Consider the following 24167-nt stretch of genomic DNA (forward strand, 5'->3'; position numbering starts at 1 on the left):
CAAAAGTTTTCCAGACTTTAGAAATCCGTCAAGGTGAGAGTGACTGTAGAAAAAACATTTCCATTACTGGGCACAATCAGCAACTTCTCAGACTAAATCTTTCAACAAAGGTTACAAAGTGCAGGACATTTGGTTTAGGTTATTGAGGTCATGACCTCACAGGGTTTATTTGGACCTTTTGAACTAAAATAATCACAGAGCAGGCATCGGCAGTCTGGAACCACTTCAGTTTCTCACCGCCTTACCTGAAACAAGAACTTAGAGGGTGAGCCATTTCAATAAGCATTTTCTAATTATAGTTTAAATATGGGAGCTTTGGAGATGCTCCTTATAGAAGCTGAGGTCCTTTCTGTTGGAAGCAAAGTATTAGAGACTGTCTTTGTGGTTTGTCTGAAGAAGCAATTTGGCTGTTCGGAGGTAAGAGACTGTAAGGAGGGCCAGATGAAGACAGACAAGTTTTTTTTTTCATATTTTGCTTCTTTTTTTTTTATTAGGACAGAGATGCAACAGTTATCACAAAGCAACTTTAAAACTGTGATAGTGTCTTACAAAACTACAAGTTCAAAAGTAAGTTAAAGTGGATATCAAAACCCTGAAAGAGAAACAGAAACATTTCAGAATTTGTCCAAGGCAGCCATTCCCTGTCATGTTGCACAAGGCTTTTGTCTCTTAACAAAGCAAGCTGCAGCCATGAAGTTCCAACTAACTTTTCCAAAATCAGATAAAAGACCTTGTACTGCTGTGCCAAGGGACAGCTGCGAGAGTGCTTACAGTTCTTTGGCTCCAGTTCAAGGAATCTAAGCCACAGAGTGGATCGAGCAGCCTTTACCTGAGTTACTTTGTTTAGATCTTTTAATTCAAGTTAAGGCTGGAGTGATGTGGCAAGAAACTACTATTGACTTCAAAGATCCAACTGTTTAATGAAAAAATTCAATAAATATTTTTTTTCTTCCAAGGGATTTTCATTTTTTAATCAAGACCATAAGACCAAAAATAAAGGGCCTTGTGAAAGACCCGATGCATGTGTGGAAGCCAAGCCCCAGCAGTCAACATGCCTTTGCTGAGAGAGACAGCAGCTGCTGTCCTGATAAGGCATGGCTAAACGGCAGAGGGGCCAAGAGTGTTAAAGATGGACCTCTCCTTCTCCAAGAATGACTCCAGAGAGTTGGTTCTGATCATGCCTGAGAAAAATATGCAGAATTTGTGTTAAACTTTGCTATGATCTAAACTTTAAAGAACGCTGCCAAACTGAACTTCCATGCTGGTGTTGGGAGACCGTACTGAGCGGTGGCTTTTCCCTTTCACTGTGGCCAATTTCTGCCTTTATCTGCATCATTCCTGCCTCAGCTGGCTGGATTTCTAAGCACTCATATTTTCCATAATGTTTTTTCACTTCTGTTATCACTAAAAGTGCATGTCCTGAAAAAGGAAGGCAGGGTGATTTAGTATGATATGGAAACCAAAGACAAATGCATATCTCCTGTAAATCTGGGATGTGCCTGAGTGACGATGGCAACCCGGTGCTTGGCAGATTAACCACTAACAGAGCCCTTTATGGTCTGCACAACCAGAAACAGAGGAACAAACTTCCTATTGATTAATAAATGCAAAACACAACAACAAACAAATAAATTAATTACATCTTTAAAAAAATTAATAAGGAGATTTGAAACTGAATGAGTTTTTCATTGTTCAGCTGCAAAAGGTATGACTTTTGAGACAGATGTTTTATGGCATTTCTTTGGTCAGTCTTGGTCCACTTTAACTTTATGCTTAGGACTCTTGTTTTCACATGGGAGAAAGAAAACTTGTGTTTTAAGTAGGCTGGGAGCCTTTTCTCAAGGAGATATCCTTTACCACCTGCTCATATCAATCTCACTCCTGCACTTGTTGAACATGGAAGAAAATCTGCAGGGTCCAAGCAAAATGTCTACCACCAGCATACCTCAACGAATAAAAGATGTTTAGTCTTGCTGAGTCTTTTATCAAAGCAGCCCTCTGTTAGCAAGGAGAAAAAGTATCTTTATTGACACCTTGGCATTGGTCTTGGCAGCATCCACTGTCCACTCACCTGGTGGTCCTGGGGTTTTTCTCTTGAATTGCAAGGAAATCTTTTTTTTTTTTTTGCATGAGCACCATAGTATGTCAAAAATCTGCAGGAATTTTGTGGACACAACCTATCTGACCTCCCAGCTACAAGGTGTACCATTTTACAGAGTGGATGAAAGTATTAATTTGAGTGTTTTTTTTTCTGCTCCGTGACTGAACAGCTTTTCACCAGACTCTGAATATTGAAACTATTTTAAGCAGAGCCCTTCCAATATTTACCAAAGAGAGTAAAAAAACAGTTTCTTTTTCATGTTGGTGGTTTAGAACATGTGGCATTCATCACTGAATATGCTCAGGTGGAAGGAGAGCACAGAGAAGAGCACACTTGAAGACAGGAGCACCTGTATTCTTTCAAAGAAAGTAGAGCTTGAGAGAGAGAGAGAGAGAGAGAGAGAGAGAGTACACTGTACTTCTCAACAAAGAATAACTCATCTACTGAAGAGAGGAGAAAAATCAACAACAACCAAAATTGTCTGAGGTGGGCTGCCTTTTCTCACAACCCTCAAAAAGTTTGCTTTACTAGCCAACTGCAACCGTTTACCCAGGCCATTTGTCAAAGCAAGAGAGCTGGTCTTTTTAGACAGAAATGTAACACTCGAAAGTTAACATCTCTTTTAGATCGAGAGGAAAGGCCAGAGATGGAGAAGCAAGCTGATGAACAGGTTCCTCTGTTTGCAGTCTTGTACATACATGAAATAAGGGAGAAAAAAGAACACAGAGTTTGCCATTTGGCTATGGTTCTGCTGAGATTTGAAAAGCATCTCAAGAGCTGCTGGATGAAGACAGTGAGCTGTGGGATTGGTTGATAGATTTAGCAAAACATTTTGATAAGGGATGCCAGGCTTCCATTGCTTGTAGCTGTGGTTATTCACTCCCAATCCAATTGTGCTGTTACATTGAACACTTTGCAAAAGACAACTAGCAGCTATTCCCTAAAAAGAGGTGCTAAAAAAAGGAAAAGGTTCAGATATGCCAATGGTTTACAAAATTACTGCATTGCATGCATGTGATAGATTTTCAAGTCAGTCTGTGTCATTGCCTTCCAATTAGTCCGAATATTACTGAACATCTGTCATTTAAAGAATGGATAATTATGTCTTGTGAAGTCAACCCTGTGCATCTGTTTGTGTCCTAACGGAGTCCCAGCAAATTAAAGTTAACATCTGCTGGCAGCAGAATGAGCCAAGACCACAGTGCTGCAGTCTTGGTTGCCCAATTAGGCAGCGTCACACCTGCTGTGAGGTTTAGGTCAGCACAAAGGTGATACTCTATGGAAACATTAGCAATTCTTGATAGAAGTCCTTGTAGACTGGCTTATTGGAGGTTGACTTTTCCTTTGGATTGCAAGGACAAAGATCAAATTCATGTACTGTATGATAAAAATGGAATTTTACTTTTCAGAGACTTACTTAGTTGACAAAATCCCCTTATGAGTTATTGCCAGAGGAAACCTGTGATGATGACTTTTAAACTTAAAGTTATGCAGCATCCTAAGGAGGACAAAATATACTCAAATCAGATTTAATATTATGACCAGATGCCTAAAGATGTGGCAGTCCCTCTTTTTGCAACTAGAGGAGGTGAACTAATGTAGTTCTGTAAATTCTGAGATGTAGGTTCTTATGGACTTGACTCTTTTGTACAGGACATTCTAGACATACTAAATTGGAGATCTGGGGAACTTTAAAAGGATTTTTATACCTCAAACACTTGCACTTGTTAGGTCATGATGGAACATTTATGCTCTGAGGCAGGTAAAGGTTTACAAGCAGAACATTTCCCAAAGAATTACATTTTATATAGTTGGTGGCCTTTTTCCCCCTTAACTATTCCTGGTAGCATGTGTCTCCCAACACCTGGCAATCTATTTGATGATGAAAAAAAAAACAAAAACAAAAAAAGTAGATTAGGTCACTTTATTTTTACTCCATCATCCAGTTCTTGTTCACATATGGTCATTACTGGTGTTTCATCCTGTTCACTGGAGTCAAAATTAGTACCCTGCAGCCCCATATGTCACATCTTCCACATTCTTAATACTGTAACACCTTTGAAACAAAACAAAGATGAATATCTTCAGCAATATGACCAACAATGGTTAATTTTCTGGAACTCTCATACAGAAAAGCCTTGAGAAAAGCCATGCTCACCATTGGCATAAACACGTGTTGGCTGACTGCCTGTGACTATATCTTCCTTAAACCACAATCATAGATACTGATACACTTCTCAATATGCTTAAGTCACAAGAACTGCAGTTTTTGTGGTGCTATATCCCTTGGTTTGTCAATTTTCTCAGCTTCTAAATCTTTAAAGAATAAATGATCTTGCTGCCCTAATGGTGTCAGGATGAACAGATTTACATTAATATTCACTGACCTGCATAACATTTCTGCCCAATTGGTATAAGACAAAAGGAAATAAACTCAATTTTAAAAATAGAGAAAAAAATTGAAGTAATAATAGTTTCTGAAGTACTTGTACAGTAGCTCGCTGTGCTTCAGTGCTAGATTTGTTTGAATAAAAAATGAAATACAGAGATCTGTTTTCAAATTTTTAAAAAAAAATTAAAAAGGTATTTTAGAATAAGGGGAACCACCTCTGCCAAATTTAGAAATTAAGTTCTCTTAGCACCAAGCTAATGCAGTGATGTTGTCACTCCACAAAATAATTGATGAACAGCTAGTACATATTAAAGTTGATCTGTGTGATAAAGGAGAAAAGGAAGTCTTCTTCATCATCACTCTAAAGCAGTAACTATAATTGCTCCATATGGGAGAAAGACAGGACGCTCCTTTAGCTTTGATTGATGACCAAAGTATGTAGCCTATAATCTGCCACAAGACCGATTCTGGATCACATCATGCCACATGTTTAAAGTACTGTAAGCATAGAGGGATTTCCATGGGAACAAATACACGTGTAATTGCATCTGGTACCAACGAGCAAGACTTAGATTTGGAGTTGAAAACCAGGAAACTCCCTCCGTATTTAATTTGCAAGGAGTAAAAGACTCTCACGAGGATCCAGTTGTTTTAGCCGATATACAACTGCAAGCATTGTCCAGCAGATTTTTTTTACTTGAAAAAAATGTAAGAAACAATCCCTCACCAAGCCTGTTTTTGTCTTTAAGTAATTTCGCCGCCTGAATTGTTCCCTTACTCAACATTCCCAATTTAGGGTTTATGTCACCATAGCTAACATCTTCCTTCTACTGAGGCTTAGACTCATCATGGTTGCTGCTCAACAGTGTTAAACACTCTTTCCAAGAGTTATTATCACTCTTTGAAAAACTACCATTATGACGTATTCAATTTGTTTAAGTTATTCTACTTTTTCTTTCGAAAGTCATCAGAAATTGATAGGATGCATCCTCTTATAAAGCGGAGACCAAGCTGAAAGATTTACAGCCTCTATAATCTAGTAGCACAGCATTTCCAGCTGTGGTCTGTACCGACAGAAGAATGTGGTGAAAACTGTCATCACTTTCATTAGGCTGAGTACTTCTTTGCCTTTTCCTATTTCAGCTGTTTTCTCTTGTGTGATTTCCTGTTGGATTATCTCAACTATACATATATGTTGGGTTATTTTTGGATCAATTCCTGAGAATGATAGAGAAAAATGGCTTCAGGCGCTCTGCACACGGGGGAGCACAGTCTTCCTGTTGAATGTCATGGCATATAATCAATTAAGTAAAAAGATTTATGCAAAAATTCTCATTTTCAATGTAGTGTGCACAAAAGTTTGAAATCCACAAAGCACTCTCAAACTATTCATGACCCTTTATCCATTTCACTCCTTATGTTTTGCATTTAGTCAAATTACAGTCATAAAAATGCAACATTTTATTAGGGATGTAATAGATTGAACAAACCAAAGTAGGATATGAGGCAATATGAATAATGTTGTTGTTTCTTTACCAAAAAGAGTCATCCAGAGACATTTACAGTAGATACCTAATTTTATCTTGCAAATACTGTCTTGCTTGAAATTGAGCCCCCACCCTAGTCTCAAGTCTATGCTGCCCCTGACTGGTTTACTTCCAGTACTGGACTGTATTAAATTACATCCATCTTCCCACCAGCTGTATTAAGCTTTCCAGTTTCCTGCAACATGATTTTATCATTATGATTTGGTGTACATAGTTTGTCTCATATCATACAGAGTATTTTTTTTATGTAGGCCAAAAGGTCAAATTATCTGAGCTAAGCAATTTCTTCCACATGTTTGTTGGGTCTCCTAAATGGCTGGTGGTAAACCTCTAGGCTTTCTTATTGGTTTCTTTCAGCAATGCTCTCTTTTGCTGCACTTCCATAAATATTTGTGAAGTGTATGACAAACTGTTGTCTCATCAACAGCCTGTCCCACCTGAGTTCTTGATCTCTTTAAGTCCTCTAGTGTTACTACTATATGCACCATTATGGCTGCTCCTCCTGGGTAATTCTCTCCAACCCCAGACATTACATTTCAGCTTTTAGTTTAGGTGCTTGGTTTAGGGTTAAGGTGGGTATATTTTTCTAATCAAACACTACTTTTCCTCTCTCTACAAGTTTCTCCCTGACCTATGTCTTTGTGCACTGGCCCTTTAAGATTCAATTTGTTCACCAACGGTCATGTACAAACCTCTAAGGCCTCAACAGAACAGCTGCATTTGTACAGAGATTAAGTTACACAGCGGAACTCTATTTACTAAATAAGGCAACTTCTGAAGGCAACTGAACATACAGGATTTCATATAGAGGCACCAGATAAAAGGGGATTGAATTGTCTCACCTTTCACATCCTTCCTTTTTTACAGGAAAGAACATACATGAATTTCCTTATACTCCTTTGTATGTCTGCTTTACAAAATAAACAAACAAATGAACTAGAGGATTTGTGGCTGCAAGGAGACAAATAGATGAAAAGTTTAAGACATTGCTGTGTGAGAGAAAATAAATTAACAATAAATTTAGAAGATACCATGACTTTACATCATTTTAGAAAATAAAATAACTTTTCATTAGAAAAGAATGTTACATGAGATCATGTCAAGCCTGTTAAAATAATCTGTCTTGCTAATAAAAGAGAGACTGAGTAGGTTGTGATTACCAAGCTAAGGGCCAAGATGCATGTCTTAGGGGCGCTGGGAGGAAACGGCAGGCCATTACAGCACAACTAACGGTCTGTTAATCAGCCTATTAGGGTTTAATTGAGGGTAGTTAATTAGGAGTCAGTGGGCAGTCTGTGCTTTGGGGTCAGGGGCCGATGTGACAAGCAATCTAAGAAGAGTGTTACTGATCCACTGAGCCACTGATTGATTGGCAGGAAAATTGCTCCTAATGATACCTGTCTATTTTAAGCCTATTTTAGAGGCTGTAAATTAAGCCAGCCATTCCATTAAACCAGAAAACAACAGGGATGATGCTGGAACAGAGCAAACACATTTACAGTACACCCAGACTGGATGGCTCCACAAAAATCATCAAGCTCTGGCTCGCCTTTGAGTTCCTGAGCCTTTTAAACTGAGTGGAAAACACAATAAAGAGTCAGGAACGTACATAGGCAAGAGTCACACCATCTCCACGCTGAGACAACTCCACGTCCAGGAACTCCCCCCACCTCACATATGGGGCAGTGGAAAACAAAGATGTGCTTGTCTTAGACGCCTAAAAGCCGCTCCGCATAGGGCAACAGCTACCACCAGAAGCTGATTATGGACTCTTTAAAGTTAGATTTGATTTAATGTCCCACCCGAGCCTCAGCTGGACCACGGGGCACAGGAATGTGGCTCACTGTGAGGATTGGCCCACTTAGCCTCGGGTTTGGATTCATCTTGTTTAACGGCCAGTCAGGGGCAACACAGAAGGGGCCACATTGGGCTCTCCCCATCAAGGGAATAAACATGCTGCATGCGCAGGGGCCAAAATCCAATAAAGGGCCAGACAAAGGCCTGTTTCTTTACTCAGAATGCCAAACAACATGTGATCCCCCTTAAGGTTCATAACTCCAATGTCTGTTCCCAAAAGCATTTGGCATCTGAAAAAACACCGGGGCAAGTTTTGGGACGTCACGCTGAGGATGCCATGCGCTCTACGATCATTATATTGACCATTTTACTGAGCAAACTGAAATATTGTATAACACAGAAGAATTTAGTTTAATTCTCTATAGATATGCTAAATACACATCTAACAAATATAACTAATCTTCACATAAGCCTTAAAATTAAGGTTGGTGCCATACCTGTTACAGACTAACAGAAAACCTACTACTAAGTGCTATCTACATTAAAATTGGAATAACAAGCACCAAGCAAGAATATTTTTTATATTGTTGCCTTACCCTAAAGTAAATTCAATAAAGAGGGTTTTTTTCGTCTAAACTTCAGTGGTTTACATAAAGCTTGGACACATTCAGCGCTGTCCCTAAATGCTCATATAACCATGCATACCCACTGGTTCATTTATTTTAAAGCAGTAGTTGCTGTTCAACCTCTGTGACTTAAGAATGTTGGCTGAGGATTTACAAGGCAACATTTACAACGGCAACACAGGCGTCCCTGTTCTTATCCCATTTTCACTCTAGGAAGGCCACACAGAAAACATCCCGATCGCCCAGGGAGCTCAGACACGGACAATCAAGGACCCTGATATAAACTTGTTTTGGACAAGCTAAAAAGGCTCGGAGATTTCTTTATTGCAATAGTAGGAAAATATGGAATTATACGTTAATTCCTCAAATAGACCTAAATGATAAATCAATTAGGCAAGTGAAAAAAACATGCTTGGAAAACAACCTTGTTCATAAACCTGAAGCTGAAACAGAACTTTTTTTATGAAACCACAAAGTAAACAGTGGCAGCTACTGACTTACGAGGCGAGAGCGAAAGCAAACACAGTTCAGAGTTTTATGTGAAAAAAAAAAGAGCTGTCTGTCTGAACAAGGCAGTATTCATGTGCTGATTCATACCAGCCTGTAACTCAGTTAGGGGACAGCCATCTGCTATCACAACCTCCTGCCAAGAGACTATCACAGAAGGAAGGACGGGTTGTGAATCCTCATGTCTATGTTACAGTAGCTTCATATAGACTTACTGGAACTAACACCTCTACTACATGACAAATAAACAGCTACGTAACTGTTGAGAACAGTTTTCTGCTTCTGATTGGCTCTCTGATGAAAGAGCACCACATTAGAAAAGTTCTTAAGCAAAATAAAGGCCGATTTAGCCACACCTAAAAGTTTAGGGTGACATTTACAATGGTGTGTGCCTGTAAAACATATTTTAATGAGAAAATTTAGAGACACAGCTAAAAAGCTTACTGTCATGCATCTTTCGTGAGTATTTATTATACATGGCTATAGGTAAGATCCACAGGTTCTCTGAAACTGTGGCTCATTTAATGTAAATTCAGGCATAAATGATTGGTAAGCATATCTAAAACAGCTCTATATTGGTTTGCTGCTTCTTTCTCATTCTGTTCTTGGGTATTAGGTAGTCCATTTTATTTATTTGCTTATTGATCTGGCAGTAAAGTTGCTATTTTGATGATAGAGCTGGAAAACATATATTATATTATATTATATATATATATATATATATATATATATATATATATATATATATATATATATATATATATATATATATATATATATATATATATATATATATATATATACATATATATACATATATATATACACACACACATACATACACACATATATATACACATATTGTATATATTTGAAGATATCTAGATTCTATTCAAAGGAGATGACAATATATGGTTAATATTGAGATTATCTAGATTGGCTATAAACTGCCAGTATTTATGCTAATCCTCAGCTGTTTCGTAAAAAACTGCCGTTGAGAGGCATTTGAGACGAAGTTTTGTTTTAAAGGTACCTTCTTATATTTACTTTTTAAAACAAAATCATATCGAGATAAATATTATAGATAGCCTTTCAAAATAGTGAGCAGTTATTTCTTGCCATATTCCTCAGCCCAAGTTGATCAGCCTTTTACTGCTTTGAACCAAAGAGGATCTCAAGAATTGTAATTCCTACAGGGCTGTTTGGAATTATGGCCAAAAAATCATATTTTGCAAGTGAGTATTGAAAAAAATGATCATTTCTACTTAGAGGTCCAGTCTGCCAAATCCCTTGGTTTCTCTGCACACATTAAACTATGTTTTAAAATTGTGTAATTTATATTTTGGTTTCCATCTCAAAAATGTGGTTTGTTCTTGTTTTTATAATTTTAAGTCTAACCAAGTCATATTATATGGATGAATATGGTTAAATACAACTTATGAATTCTATCTCCCAATGATTGGTGATTATTGTCTATTATCCTTATTAGAACCTGATCTTGTCTAGGTACGTGTTACCAACCGGCTCCCTGAGTTCAAACGATGAGTGGTGCCATTGCTTCCTAAATAAAGGCAGTAGAGCCTTTGCAGTTTTCGCAGCAGCTGAAGAGGAATTTAACTGAGTGGCATTTATTCAATTTTAACTATTTTCCTTAATTATAATTTTTTGAAGCATATTGTGATTTTCTTTATTGTGTGACTTGCTAACTTAATAAAATGTACACACATAATCATAGTTAATTATAAAACGTTTTATTACTCTAATTGTTTAATCAAAGAACTGAGCTGATCTCCAGCTGTAAAAAGTTTTGATTAGTATGTTTTTCAATAAGAACCAACACCAGATAGAGCCCTGACAAAATCATTTTAGCCTTTATTTAGCACTTTGTTTTTTTTTCCATCTGCTAACTTTGGCTTTTTAGCAACCTTGTTTGTAGTTGCAGAAGGCAGCAGTTTACAGCCAAATAGAAACTGTGAAATGTTAATGAACAAAGCAGAGCATTCAGCAGCTATTAAACCAGATGTGCCAAAGTAAATGTCGGACTTCCACTCCTGAGAGGGCGATTTCAAACATGACCCTATAGAAGCAAATACTTTTTAGAGTCCACTCAATATAGAAACATAAATGAGGTGATAAGGTTTATTAGAGTAAACCTTTTCAACCATATTTCAATAACTTTTTTTTTTACTATATTGTTATAGGATATGAAATTATGTCTATTTTTCATCTTGTTCTCTTCAAATGCTCTTTCAGGTTACATTCTCTTTTCCTACTTTTAGTATGCTGGCCTGGGCAACATGCACACTGCAAGTAAGCTTCTACAGTGTCTGAACAAATGCAGCTGAGACTGGCACTTGGAACTGTGCCAAGGTTGCGTTCCAGGGTCCATTTCAAGCTCCTGAATTGGGTTCAGACCAGTATGATCAGCTCCAGAATCTGGCTTCTTGCCCTGTCAAAAAGATTCAAAGATTTAGTATGAAAGCTCCCTAGGAAGTCAGAGAAGCATCACCTGGGAAGCAGGTGCATGGATAATAAGTGGTAGTGAGTGGGGGTTTTATATCGATTCAGGCTACCATGAGAACTGTCACAGTCAGAAAGAAAATAGGTGTCATCTTTTCGGGCTGATTTAGAATGACAAAAACAGGTAACTTGCTTTCTAGAAGACAGGGTGAGAAACATATTAAAGGCTTCTACGTCTGTAATGCACTGTGCCTTACATCCAATGCTAAATAGGATGCAGTTGCAGACTGCTAGTTTCAACCCACAAGTTCAAGAAAAACAGGAAACTACCTTTCGCAGACCGGGATCCATTTCCTTTGATTCAGATCTGCAAACCACAAGTTTCACATACTCAATCACCAGGAGGTTACAGATGCTACCTACACAACAGCAAATGGTGTCATGACATGGCATTTCTAACCACAAAGAGTCTACCATAACAGGCAGCTGTGTTTCGACCTGTAAAGAAGAATACTTAGAAATCTGAACCTTTACATCTCAGGTTCCACAGAGTAACAGAAAAACAACAAAGCAGAATATCACCACTGAGCCCTTCAAGCATTTCCATTTCAGGTGAGAAATTATTTATCTTGTAAAGGTTTTGTCTGATAACCCATCACCTCTTAAAACTAGTCTTTTCTGGGAGGTTTACTACATCCTGAGGCTCTCCTTGTTCTTTCAACACCACTTCTCCCATTTCTCCTGCTTTTCAATATCCTCCACCAGAAAGGTTTCGTGCCTTCACCAACAATATATATCGAAAAAAAAAGAACAACCAAATACGTCAAGAAGGTAAATGCTTATCTGGGCAACAGGCTCAAGTAACCAGGTGCATAATGATCTAGGCCATTATTATTGACCTTTCTTCACTTACATGCAAAAATGCACATAAAAAGGAGACAAAGTAACCTGCAAGGCTAACTAATATACAGTACTAAAAACTGATCCCTTACTACTCACAGCCCCTTGCAAACGTATTCAAACTTTCTGAACTTTCCAGATTTTGTAATATCACAACAGATTGCTACCAGAGAAGCAATATGTCGCTTTCAGACATTTTGGCCATAAATTGGTATAAAGCACCAGACCCAAATCAATACTTAAAAAAGCAGCCAAAATGCTTTCATCCAATTCCTTCATTGTGGCCGGATCTAACTGCTGCATGTTTTTTTCTGGTTAAGGAGGAATTACTATTTGGGTAACAGGTTTTCTTTCAGCCCTTGGCTCCAGCTTCTTCCCATTAATTCTAAACTAGCTTCCCTGCTAGTGCTAAAAAGAAAAGCCCAAAACATGATGCTGCCATTCCCATGTTTTTGTAATGGTATGGGATGTAAAAGGTTATCTGAATATTTTTTTTTTGCACACTGTGAGAAAAACGGCTCGCCAGCTCTCGTCTCACGTCAGAGGAGGAGTAAGCAGATGACTTGCAAAAATTAAATGGTAAGAACCAGCGGACGACAAAATTCCAGTTAAAAAGCGTGTAGCAATTTATTTACTGGCGATGGTGAAGACAAAAAAAAACAAAACAAACAAAATACTTTCAAATAAAGAAAACAAAACCGGCCATTGCAGGCAATACAAAAAACTGACAGCCTCTCAGCAAGCTGACATTAAATAAAGTTTTTTAAAGCAGACCTTCCAAAGGAGTTTCTCCAACCAGCCCTCCAAGCAGTCCCTCAAGCAGCCCTCTAAGCAGCCCTCTAAGCAGCCCTCCCAAGACATTGTGAGTATGAAAAAAGTTAAATGAAAGGTGACGTTGTAATTTCAGAACTAGTGTAAATTACCGGGTGAAATGTTTGGATCGGCCGCCGCCATGACGGCCGGTCTGTGGTGCATGCTGGGAAATGTAGTGAAGGATGCGACGCTGTGTGTGATAGACGGCGGTTATACTTTAATAACAGAGGGGGAAAACGGCTCCGTTTTCACATTTCCTCCCCCTTCTGAAGTCTTGACACAGGGGTGGCGAGACAGGAAATCCGCTACAGGGTTCAGCTTCCCCGCCCTGTACTGAATTTTAAACCGAAATGGCTGTAAAGACAAAAACCATCTTGTAATGCGAGCATTGGAGTCTTTCATTTTCCCCAACCATTGGAGTGCCCTATGGTCAGTCTCAAGCAGAAAGTCTCTTCCTAACAGGTAATATCTGAAAGACTCAAGAGCCCATTTCACAGCTAGGCACTCTAGCTCCACCACAGAATACCTGGTCTCCCGAGGAAATAGTTTGCGGCTGATATAAGCCACAGGCTTCTGCTGTTCATCCTCCCCCTGGAGAAGGACCGCCCCCAGCCCAACTCCAGAGGCATCAGTCTGCACAACAAAAGGTTTCTCAAAGTCTGGACTCTGCAGCACCGGCTCACAGAGTAATGCTGCCTTCAAGTCTTGGAAAGCCTGTTCATGCACCTCCTCCCACTTCACCCTTACTGACCCCGACTTCCGGGTCAGGTCAGAGAGAGGTGCAGCCCGGGTAGCAAAGTTCGGGACAAATCTCCGGTACCACCCAGCCAGCCCCAAGAAAGACTGTATCTCCTTTTTGGTCTGGGGTTGTGGGCAGTCTCGGATAGCCTCCAACTTGTCCTTTTGAGGTTTGATTACCCCACTGCCGATGATGTGTCCCAGATACCGGACCTCCGTCTGGGCTAGGGCACATTTCTTTGGCTGGATCGTCAGTCCAGCTGCGTGAATGCGCTTCAGAATCTCGGCCAGGTGTTGAATATGGTCTTGCCAGGTGGCACTGTAAATCACCACATCGTCCAAATAGGCTGCAGCATAGGCTCCAGTGCCCTCCAAGACTTGGTCCATCAGCCGTTGGAAAGTGGCTGGTGCTCCCTGTAGGCCAAAAGGCATAACAGTAAATTGATAAAGACCTTGAGGGGTACGGAAGGCCGTGTATGGTCTGGCTCCCTCCGCCAACGGTACCTGCCAGTACCCCTTACAGAGATCAAGGGTTGTGATGAACTGCGCCCTCCCAAGGCGCTCGATAAGGTCCTCCAGCCTCGGCATTGGGTATGCATCGAAGTAAGACTGAGCATTAACTTGCCTGAAGTCAATGCAAAAACGGATGCTCCCATCCTTCTTCGGCACGAGCACAATGGGACTACTCCAACCACTGCTGGAACGCTCGATGACCCCAAGCTGCTTCATGTCCTCCAGCTCCTGCTGGAGGGCCGGCAACAAGCGCTCAGGGATACGATACATCCGCTGCCTCACCGGAGTGGAGTCTTTCAGCGGGATGTCATGGTCCACCAATGAAGTGTGACCCGGCTGCTCGGAAAACAGACCTGCAGGTATGACAGCCTGCACTTCCTTGGCCTGCTGAGCAGTCAGGTGTGAAAGGTCTGGTTCAGTGGGGGAAACAGCAGCTGGAAAGAACTGCTCTGGTGGATCCTCATCCTCCTGCACTGCTTGTACCATCAGCTGTTGGCTGACAGGTGGCTCCCGTCCGTGCCACTCTTTGAGAAGGTTGACATGGTAGGCCTGTCGAGTCTTCCGCCTCCCCGGCATCTCCAACTCGTAAGTCACTGGGCCCAGTTGACGTGTAATCCTGTACGGCCCTTGCCAACGGGCAAGGAGCTTGTTCTCCGTTGTCGGCAACAGCAACAGGACCTGCTGCCCCGGTGAAAAAGTTCTCTGGCGTGCAGACTTGTCATACCACCGTGCTTGGGTCTCCTGCGCCTGCTGCATATTCTCCTCCACCAAGGAGGCCATCTCCTCCAGCTTGTCCCGCATCCTAAGGACATAGGAGAGGACGCCGTCTGCTGCTTCCGGTTGAGGTGCCACCCAGGCATCTCGCAATAAATCCAGAGGGCCCCGGACATGGCGCCCGTACAACAGTTCAAAGGGCGAGAACCCCGTGGAGGCCTGGGGAACCTCCCTGTAGGCAAAAAGCAGGTACGGCAACCACTGGTCCCAGTCTTTGCCATTCAGAGCAACAAACTTTTTGAGCATGCTCTTCAGTGTGCGGTTGTATCTCTCAACCAACCCATCAGTCTGGGGGTGGTAGGGAGTAGTCCGTATCCCCTTTATCCCCAGTAAGCTATAGACCTGTTTAAGTGTCTTTGATAGAAATGCAGTGCCCTGATCTGTAATTATCTCCTGAGGTATGCCTACCCTAGAGATCAGCTGGAGTAAGGCACGGGCAACAGCAACGGCTGTGATTTTGCGCAAGGGGAAGGCTTCTGGGTAGCGGGTAGCATAATCACACACAACAAGGATGAACCGGTGACCTGACCTTGTTCTCTCCAGGGGACCAACGATATCCATCCCTATTCTATGGAATGGGACACCAATAATGGGGAGAGACTTAAGTGGGGAAGGCCTAACTTTATGGCTGCTGGTCAGTTGACAGATGGGACATGACTTGCAATACTTCAGGACATCAGTATATAACCCTGGCCAGTAGAATCGCCGTGCTATCCTCTCAAAGGTCTTGACATTACCCAAATGTCCTGCTAAGGGAACATCATGACCTAGGGCCAGCACTTTCCCCCTCAGACACTGTGGCACTACCACCTGCTCTATACTGCCCCCCTCAAGTTGATGAAAAAGCAAACCATGCCTGATAAAATAATCCTCCCCATACAAAGCAGTGGCTATCCCACTCCTGACACCACATGTGAGAAAAACGGCTCGCCAGCTCTCGTCTCACGTCAGAGGAGGAGTAAGCAGATGACTTGCAAAAATTAAATGGTAAGAACCAGCGGACGACAAAATTCCAGTTAAAAAGCGTGTAGCAATTTATTTACTGGCGATGGTGAAGACAAAAAAAAACAAAACAAACAAAATACTTTCAAATAAAGAAAACAAAACCGGCCATTGCAGGCAATACAAAAAACTGACAGCCTCTCAGCAAGCTGACATTAAATAAAGTTTTTTAAAGCAGACCTTCCAAAGGAGTTTCTCCAACCAGCCCTCCAAGCAGTCCCTCAAGCAGCCCTCTAAGCAGCCCTCTAAGCAGCCCTCCCAAGACATTGTGAGTATGAAAAAAGTTAAATGAAAGGTGACGTTGTAATTTCAGAACTAGTGTAAATTACCGGGTGAAATGTTTGGATCGGCCGCCGCCATGACGGCCGGTCTGTGGTGCATGCTGGGAAATGTAGTGAAGGATGCGACGCTGTGTGTGATAGACGGCGGTTATACTTTAATAACAGAGGGGGAAAACGGCTCCGTTTTCACACACACACAGTATTGCATGCAGGTCGAAAGGTTCAGTTCCAGTTGTTCAGTTCAACTCTATGCCTTTGCAAAAGGAGAGTGTTTCCGCAGCATCACGCTGGCCCCAACATGCTTCACCATGGGACAGGTGTGCACAGGAGAAAGTGAAGCAGTACCTTTCTGCTGATTTTCTGATGATTAACTGAACATTGCTCAATGAGATGCCCATAGCTTTTTAAGTTGTTTTATAACCCAATTCCTGCTTTAACCTTCACAGATTTCAGGTCTAAAGTGGTCAAATGACTAACGTACTGAGATTAATTTAAATTTTACTATAAAATTCTTTCAAATAGTTACAATGGATTCTAATTAGCAAAAATCAAAATAAAAATTACTTTCACATTTCTAATGGTTAAAAGTTTGAAATTATCTTCTAGGTCATAACAATTTTCAACTTTGTGTGGCGCTCTCACATCAGATCCCAACAAAATGCACTGATTTTAGTGAGAAAGTGTCAAAAACTTTTGCAAAAACACTGAATTTATTTGCTTTAGGTTCTGCAACATTACTTAAAACATGCTGTGAGCTCAGTGCGAGAGAAACTGTGGCTTTTGTTTTGTATGTAGAACAACAGGATAAAGCGATCAACACAGTCCAGATGTTCTCTTTTTCTCGTAAACACTTTCCACAAACATCTCTCTGAGCAATGTGCCGCTCAAAATGCTGTAGGGCAGTTTTAATGAGGTTTGACAATAAAGCCTGCGACAAGCCATATTTGTCATCTTGTGGCACGCAGTACTACACATCAGCAAACTTTGCAGACCCCCCTCATTCCAATGCAGGCATTGTGTAGGAGTCTGGCTTTTCTGTAAAAGCAACCTTTGTGATGTTGAGTTGCTCAAATTATCCCTGAAGTTGACCTCAGGGTAAGTCGTTCTTTCCACACAAGATTTTGTCTAAAGGCAGAAAGGAAGATACAACACTGTGGCTCTGTCAGACAGGATTTACAGACTGGGGAGCAAAGGACAGAGCTCTCTCACTCAGTGAAACCAAATGCAGAATGCTCTCGCCTCAGGTTTATCCGAGCCCATCTGCAGCAATGCTCCACTTAACGGCGCCTCCAGCTGACTGTTGGTATGTTGGAGTAGTTGTTGAAGCAAAAGATGTCTGCAGAATTCACCTTCTCAAACTGGACCAAAATCCCAGAAATGCAAATCATCGTTTCATGTGTCATCTCGCTAGCTCTTGTCTGGAGCTCAAGAGGTCGTTGACATTTTCCCGACAGGCATTTAGAGTACATCAGCTTCTATCCCCGACCACCCGTCACCCTTCCTTCATGAAATACCACAGAACAAGACACCTACCTCAATTATTCTGTCATGGATTTGAAGGCCTCCCTCCTTGTCTGCTGGACCTTTCTCAACAATCTTGGACACAAAGATCCCTTCATTTGAAGTGCCGTCACTGTCGTCCTGTGGATTAGATTGCTGTTATTTTTCAGCGAACAATAAAAGCACAGTTCTTACTTTGACAAGAACATGGCATGCATTAAATTCCTTTAAAACTTGGCAAAAAACCTTTGGATTTTTTTTTAGGGAAATTCCTCTCTAAGTAAAGATAAACAAAAGGAAAATATTTCAAAAGATTTTAAGGATAGGTTTGATTTTTCAGGTCCGATAAAAGCTAAATCATTCCAAAATTACTGGGGTTTTTTTTTCAAAGGCGAAGAAAAAAAAAGAGAATTAGAGAGTAAACTAGAACACCATAACTGTCGTCTGACACACAGAGCTCTATAGTTCACAAAGTTAGCAAATACATGATATAATCGGCTACAAAAACATGTACATTATGCTTAACAAAAAGATGTAGCTAATTTGTAGACCCTTATTTTGAAATAAGAAAAAAACAAGTTCTTGAGTTGTCGCATGTGTTCAATCAGTTCAAGGTAGTCAATTACACACAATTACAAAAGCTTTAAAGACTAGATCGAGTCTGAATTCCTAACTTGGCATATAGTTGGGTAGTTCGCAGTAAACACATCAGAGTTTTAGGAAATGTATAAATCAAAATTTGAATAGGGTTTATTTGCCAAGTTTTTACACAACATAAAATAAAAAAATCTGACTTTGATTCCATTTGAATCTCAATAGGTATGAACTCGTAATAGTTAGGTGCAGGGTAGAGGTCACCGGTTAGGCTTTTACAAATGGGTTAGAAATTAATAGAAGTCAGTGCAAAAGCCTCTATATCAAATATAGAGAGATATATTGTGTGTCTGTATCTCCATCTCAGCGCCGTTTTGTTATCAGACCTGGATCAGACCAATATTAGTGGTGTCATTGGTGAATTTCAGGAGTTTAATGATGGGTCATTTGCGTACAGAGAAGTACAGTAGGGAGAAAACACACACCTGAGGAGTGGCTGTGTTGATAATTTCTAAGTGCAAGAATACTGCAACAAGCTGAGTGTTACTGTAGCTCCTAAGGATGCTAAAATTAGCATCTGATGTAAAGGTTTAGAAGTAAAAGTGTAATGTCCCAGTTGACAATGGATCTAGTAAGCAGCTGGTCAACTTTTGTTGAAATAAAAAAGTAATTTAATCAAACCTGCAATATTAATTTTTTAAGATTTATAAGACTTTTTTCCATGCATTTGGCAATAGGACCGTCTTAGAATTAGGCCATGCAAAATTTACATTTATATACACATAAAACAATATTTTTCTTTCATAGCCTAACTTGCAGCATACAGAGTTAACAATAACAGTCAATCAGATTAACTTGCTCAAGGGGCTAGCCTATATTCATACAATTAGGTTTAAGTTGGAGTTTTTTACCTACTAACTATAGTTTTATAACAGAATTATGTTAGTGATAGAGATAAAAAGTGCTAAGGGTTTCCAGAACATAACTTGGATAGAGAAAAGCTATTTTGAGTAAGCACTGATGATGAATAAAATACGTTTTCACTTGACAACTTTTTTGAGTGTATTCACCCTTTAACCCCTCTTTTCAGCGCAAGCATTTATTTTAGCATAACGTGCTTCTTCGCCCTAAACGACTTACCCTATACGACTAAAGGGACAAACAAGTTGGCATGTTCAGGGGTCATACGGAAGGTTGCTTTCAGCACAGCTGGCCTGTGCACCCCCCAGTCAGAGCTAAATCTGACTTAGCACCTTGTAGCAGTCTCACTGACAACACAAGAAATATGTCCCACACACCTGCTGAGCCGTGCAGCATGACCGCACTTTAATGAGTTAACTAAAGAAACCTCCAAGCAGGCAGTAATTAACAGTAATTGGTCGTCAGGAAATGCAGTTTTATCCTACGAGGGTTTGCTGTGTATTTTTACAAGTCTCTTTGCCTTTAGTTGTCACAGAATCAGTGAGCAAATTATAATGGTTGAGAAAAAACGTTTTCATGCAACTCTCTCACAGTTTATCATGTTAGATGCACAAACTTTCCCTTTTTTGCTTGGACTTTATGTGATAAACCATAGACCGTGTAGCAGCTGCTGAAGCACTGCTTTGATATATATATATATTTATATAAAAATAGGAATATGAAAAGTGTGACACATTTAAATATGGTTTCCCTACTTGGATACCTAGGAATAAAATTCAGCATAACCAATTGCCTCATGAAGTGTATTTATAGTCTATCTCTGTTTATTTAAGTTAGGGTTAGAAATCTTGTCCCAGACATTTCCCTAGCATAAAGATCCAGTGAAGTGGTAGTTACGCTGTGCTTCCTGCTCTAACGAGTAAAAAAAAAAAAAAAAAGATTGCTCTTGCACTTAATCTGTTTTGTGTCCTCCTCATGTCCTATATCATGGGTAAAGTAAACTGTTTATTGAAATGTTTTTTTCAATACTGCAGGTTTTTGGATTGACCTATATGGGGGTGAACCCAGCTGATATACCTTGTGATTCTGAGATTTTATTTTGTATTTTCCGCAAAGGAGATGTGTCCTCCTTTGTCATTTTTTCTGTTTTCCTTCCAGAGTAATCAGAGTAATGTAAACAATATCTTTGTTCTCTTAGAAAGATCGCTACTCCTCTAAATAAACTTGGTTTCTATTTTTATTTATTAAAATGCTAGATCTAAGTGACTAGTGGGATAATGAGAAAAAATAAGAGTCAGGGGAATATGAGGTTATTCCCCATTGATTTCATTGAGATGTGATTGACTTCAAAGCCTGGCAAAGCCAAACATAGTAACAGAGCAGGAGGCAGCATTTTACGATGCGTCACTCCCATCGCTTTCTGTTGTTCTGCTGGAATAACAGCAAGATGGCAACCAAACTGGAGCAATGTTTTGATAATACCCTTTCTAATAAAGAGAGATAGTTTTAACTTTAAAACCTCAACGAAAAAGAACGTCACATCCGTAGTTATCTAACTGGTTCCAATTTGATGACGCTGACTCTTTTAGCCCTACCAACAAAGTAAAAAAAAGTAAAAAAAAAAACAAGCAACTGGACTTTGTCTTCCAAGTATGAAGATGTTTCGCTTCCCATCCAGGAAGCTTTTTCAATTCAAAAACTCAAAATGGGAGGCAAAATGTCTTCAGACTTGGAAAACAAAGTCCAGTGGTTTGTTTTTTGACTTTTTAGGGAAGATTGTGACCTGGATGACTGAGAATCTTCGCCAGCATGTTAGCCTTACCTTTAAAATCAAGCTCTACCAGCTCTTTACCAGACTGATATGCCGCATATATGTCATATCAGTATGGCAGGCCAGGCTAATAACTTTATTAAATGCAATTTTCCGTCAAATTGAATGCTAACTTGTGTTCAGTAAGTTATATCCTTTAAAAAGTACAAGAAAACGTCTAGGCCCAAATTCAATTTTAAATCTGTGGTGAAGCTTTAAAGGTGATGTTCTCAGATCCTCTCAATGCAGTCTGACTCAGCAGGAACTGCTTCAACATACCATGCTTTTTTCTCTTTTTATAACGAATATTATCTACATTTTCTTTTCTATAATCTAAAATCCTGACAAAACACATTTAACTCTGTAAATGTTGTGTCAAAGCATAAAGTTGAAGGCTTTTTTTCTTGGTCTAAATACCACAGAACCAGGTTGCTGATTAAGACTGACAAGGAAAACAAGCCAACAGACCAATAAAGTATCCACTTCCATAGAAATCTCTCTACCAGAACTCTAGTATAGTAGACATGAGAGGATCTTGAGAATAAAGCCAAGCACCCTATAATTAAATGCATTATTGGTACAATTGGAACACAGAGAACCATGTCAATATGAATAAAGCAGCAGAAAAAGCTTTCTATCTATGAGGGATAAAGCCAAGACATTTACAACCCTTCACTCGGCAGAGCGTGTGGCATCGTTAATGCCTTTTACCTCATAGCCTGGAGGTAGGAAACACAGTGGCTGTGAAAAGTTTAGGCAGGGATAACTAGACCCTTTTCCCCTGTGTTTACCTCACCACCAAAATCCCCTCAATTAAAGACCAAACAAATGCGGTCATAACCCTAACCCAAAATTTAACTCCCATAAATGTAATTATAGATATTTTCATTTGTTTCATGCCAAATCTGCAAAATCAGACCGACGGATAAACACAATAATGCTTGGTGGTGCGGTCTATCTGTTCACCAGCTACAAAACACCATGCTAGGCCAAACATCTGAACCGTGTCAATCAGAGCAGTCACAGAAGGCTTGGGATTCTTCCAGTTGACTGTTCATCCCTGCCCTGCTACATGAGACTGGTCTGACCATCGAGAAGGCTGCAGAGTCTAAAATGCTCAGCTTTCAACCTACCGCACATGGCCTCCCTCCAACGATGTTAAAACCCAAAGATCCACCATCACGAAGGAGGACAGCTGTCACACTTTTAGTGTTGTCCTCCTACAGAAAGAGAGAAGAGAGACACATGATCAAAAGGATTTGTGTAAAAGGACATTAACAAACTATTTACTCCTAGTAAGAAACAGACTTTAAATGAAAGTATCTTTCTTACAATTAGATAACTCAATATTTAAATTAGACTGAGAGTAGAGCGATGATGGCAGAGAAGAATTTTGGCCTTTTTTTTGTCTGCAGATCTGACCATTTCCTTAAAAAAATAACTTAGCTCTAAACTATCATTGCTGGATTGAACACTTTCTGGCTTTGCAATCCGTGGATAGCTGAATAAATGGACAACAATGAACCATAACTGTTGGACTTGGCAGCATTGTTTTACGACGATGGATTTGAAAGATTTGGCTTTCAAAACACTGACTCAGTTACATCTGATATTAGAAAAGCATGACAACAAGAGTCACATAGAATGTAAATGATTTATCATATACCATTAGAGCAGTAAAATCAAGTTTTGCATTTATTATTGAAATGTCTCAAAGCACTTTGTGGAGGAAACATTTGATAGGATTATATTACAGACAGAGCAGTTCACCGGCCTGCAGAAGTTTTTGGCCAATATTCGTGTTGTTTTCTTGTACAGGTGCTGGTCATAAAATTAGAATATCATGAAAAAGTAGATTGATTTCAGTAATTCCATTTAAAAAGTGAAACTTGTATATTATATTCATACATTACATACAAACTCATATATTTCAGATGTTTATTTTGTTTAATTTTGATGATTACAAATGACAACAAATGAAAATCTCAAATTCATCATATCAGAAAATTAGAATATTACTGAAGACCAATAAAAACAAAGGATTTATAGAAATGTTGGCCAACTGAAAAGTATGAAAATGAAAAGTATGAGCATGTACAGCACTCGGTATTTAGTTGGGCCTCCTTTGGCCTGTATTACTGCAGCAATGCGGCGTGGCATGGAGTCGATCAGTCTGTGGCACTGCTCAGGTGTTATGATAGCCCAGGTTGCTATAATAGTGGCTTTTAGCTCTTCTGAATTGTTGGGTCTGGTGTATTGCATCTTCTTCTTCACAATACCCCATAGATTTTCTATGGGGTTAAGGTCAGGAGAGTTTGCTGGCCAATTAAGAACAGGGATACCATGGTCCTTCAACCAGGTACTGGTAGCTTTGGCACTGTGTGCAGGTGCCAAGTCCTGTTGGAAAATGAAATCTGCATCTCCAAAAAGTTGGTCAGCTGCAGGAAGCATGAAGTGCTCTAAAACTTCCTGGTATGTGGCTGCGTTGACCCTGGACCTCAGAAAACACAATGGACCAACACCAGCAGATGACATGGCACCCCAAACCATCACTGACTGTGGAAACTTTACACTGGACTTCAAGCAACGTGGATGAAGTGCCTCTCTTCTTTTCCTCCAGACTCTGGGACCTTGATTTCCAAAGGAAATGCAAAATTTACTTTCATCAGAGAACATGACTTTGGACCACTCACCAGCAGTCCAGTCCTGTTTCTCTTTAGCCCAGGCAAGACGCTTCTGACGCTGTCTGTGGTTCAAGAGTGGCTTGACACAAGGAATGCGACAGCAGAAACCCATGTCTTTCATACGTCTGTGTGTGGTGGTTCTTGAAGCACTCACTCCAGCTGCAGTCCACTCTTTGTGAATCTCCCCCACATTTTTGAATGGGTTTT

The 24167-nt window shown here is 40.0% G+C and overlaps 1 protein-coding gene across 2 annotated transcripts in view; it reads right to left on the reverse strand.

The window, feature by feature from the left end:
* pdzrn3b (PDZ domain containing RING finger 3b) overlaps positions 1-24167 on the reverse strand; it is a 133718-nt gene that overhangs the window by 94778 nt on the left and 14773 nt on the right. Inside the window, exons 2-3 of one of the 2 annotated variants that reach the window (XM_038285213.1) lie at positions 22410-22496; positions 17985-18092 (exon numbers count right to left, since the gene is read on the reverse strand). In XM_038285213.1, the coding sequence (XP_038141141.1) occupies positions 17985-18092; positions 22410-22496 (195 nt within the window). The remainder of the gene's footprint in view (positions 1-17984; positions 18093-22409; positions 22497-24167) is intronic. The other variant, XM_038285214.1, reaches the window with a different exon arrangement.

Source organism: Cyprinodon tularosa, unplaced genomic scaffold (assembly GCF_016077235.1).
Source record: "Cyprinodon tularosa strain WSP-4 unplaced genomic scaffold, ASM1607723v1 ctg209, whole genome shotgun sequence".
Lineage (NCBI taxonomy): Eukaryota > Metazoa > Chordata > Actinopteri > Cyprinodontiformes > Cyprinodontidae > Cyprinodon > Cyprinodon tularosa.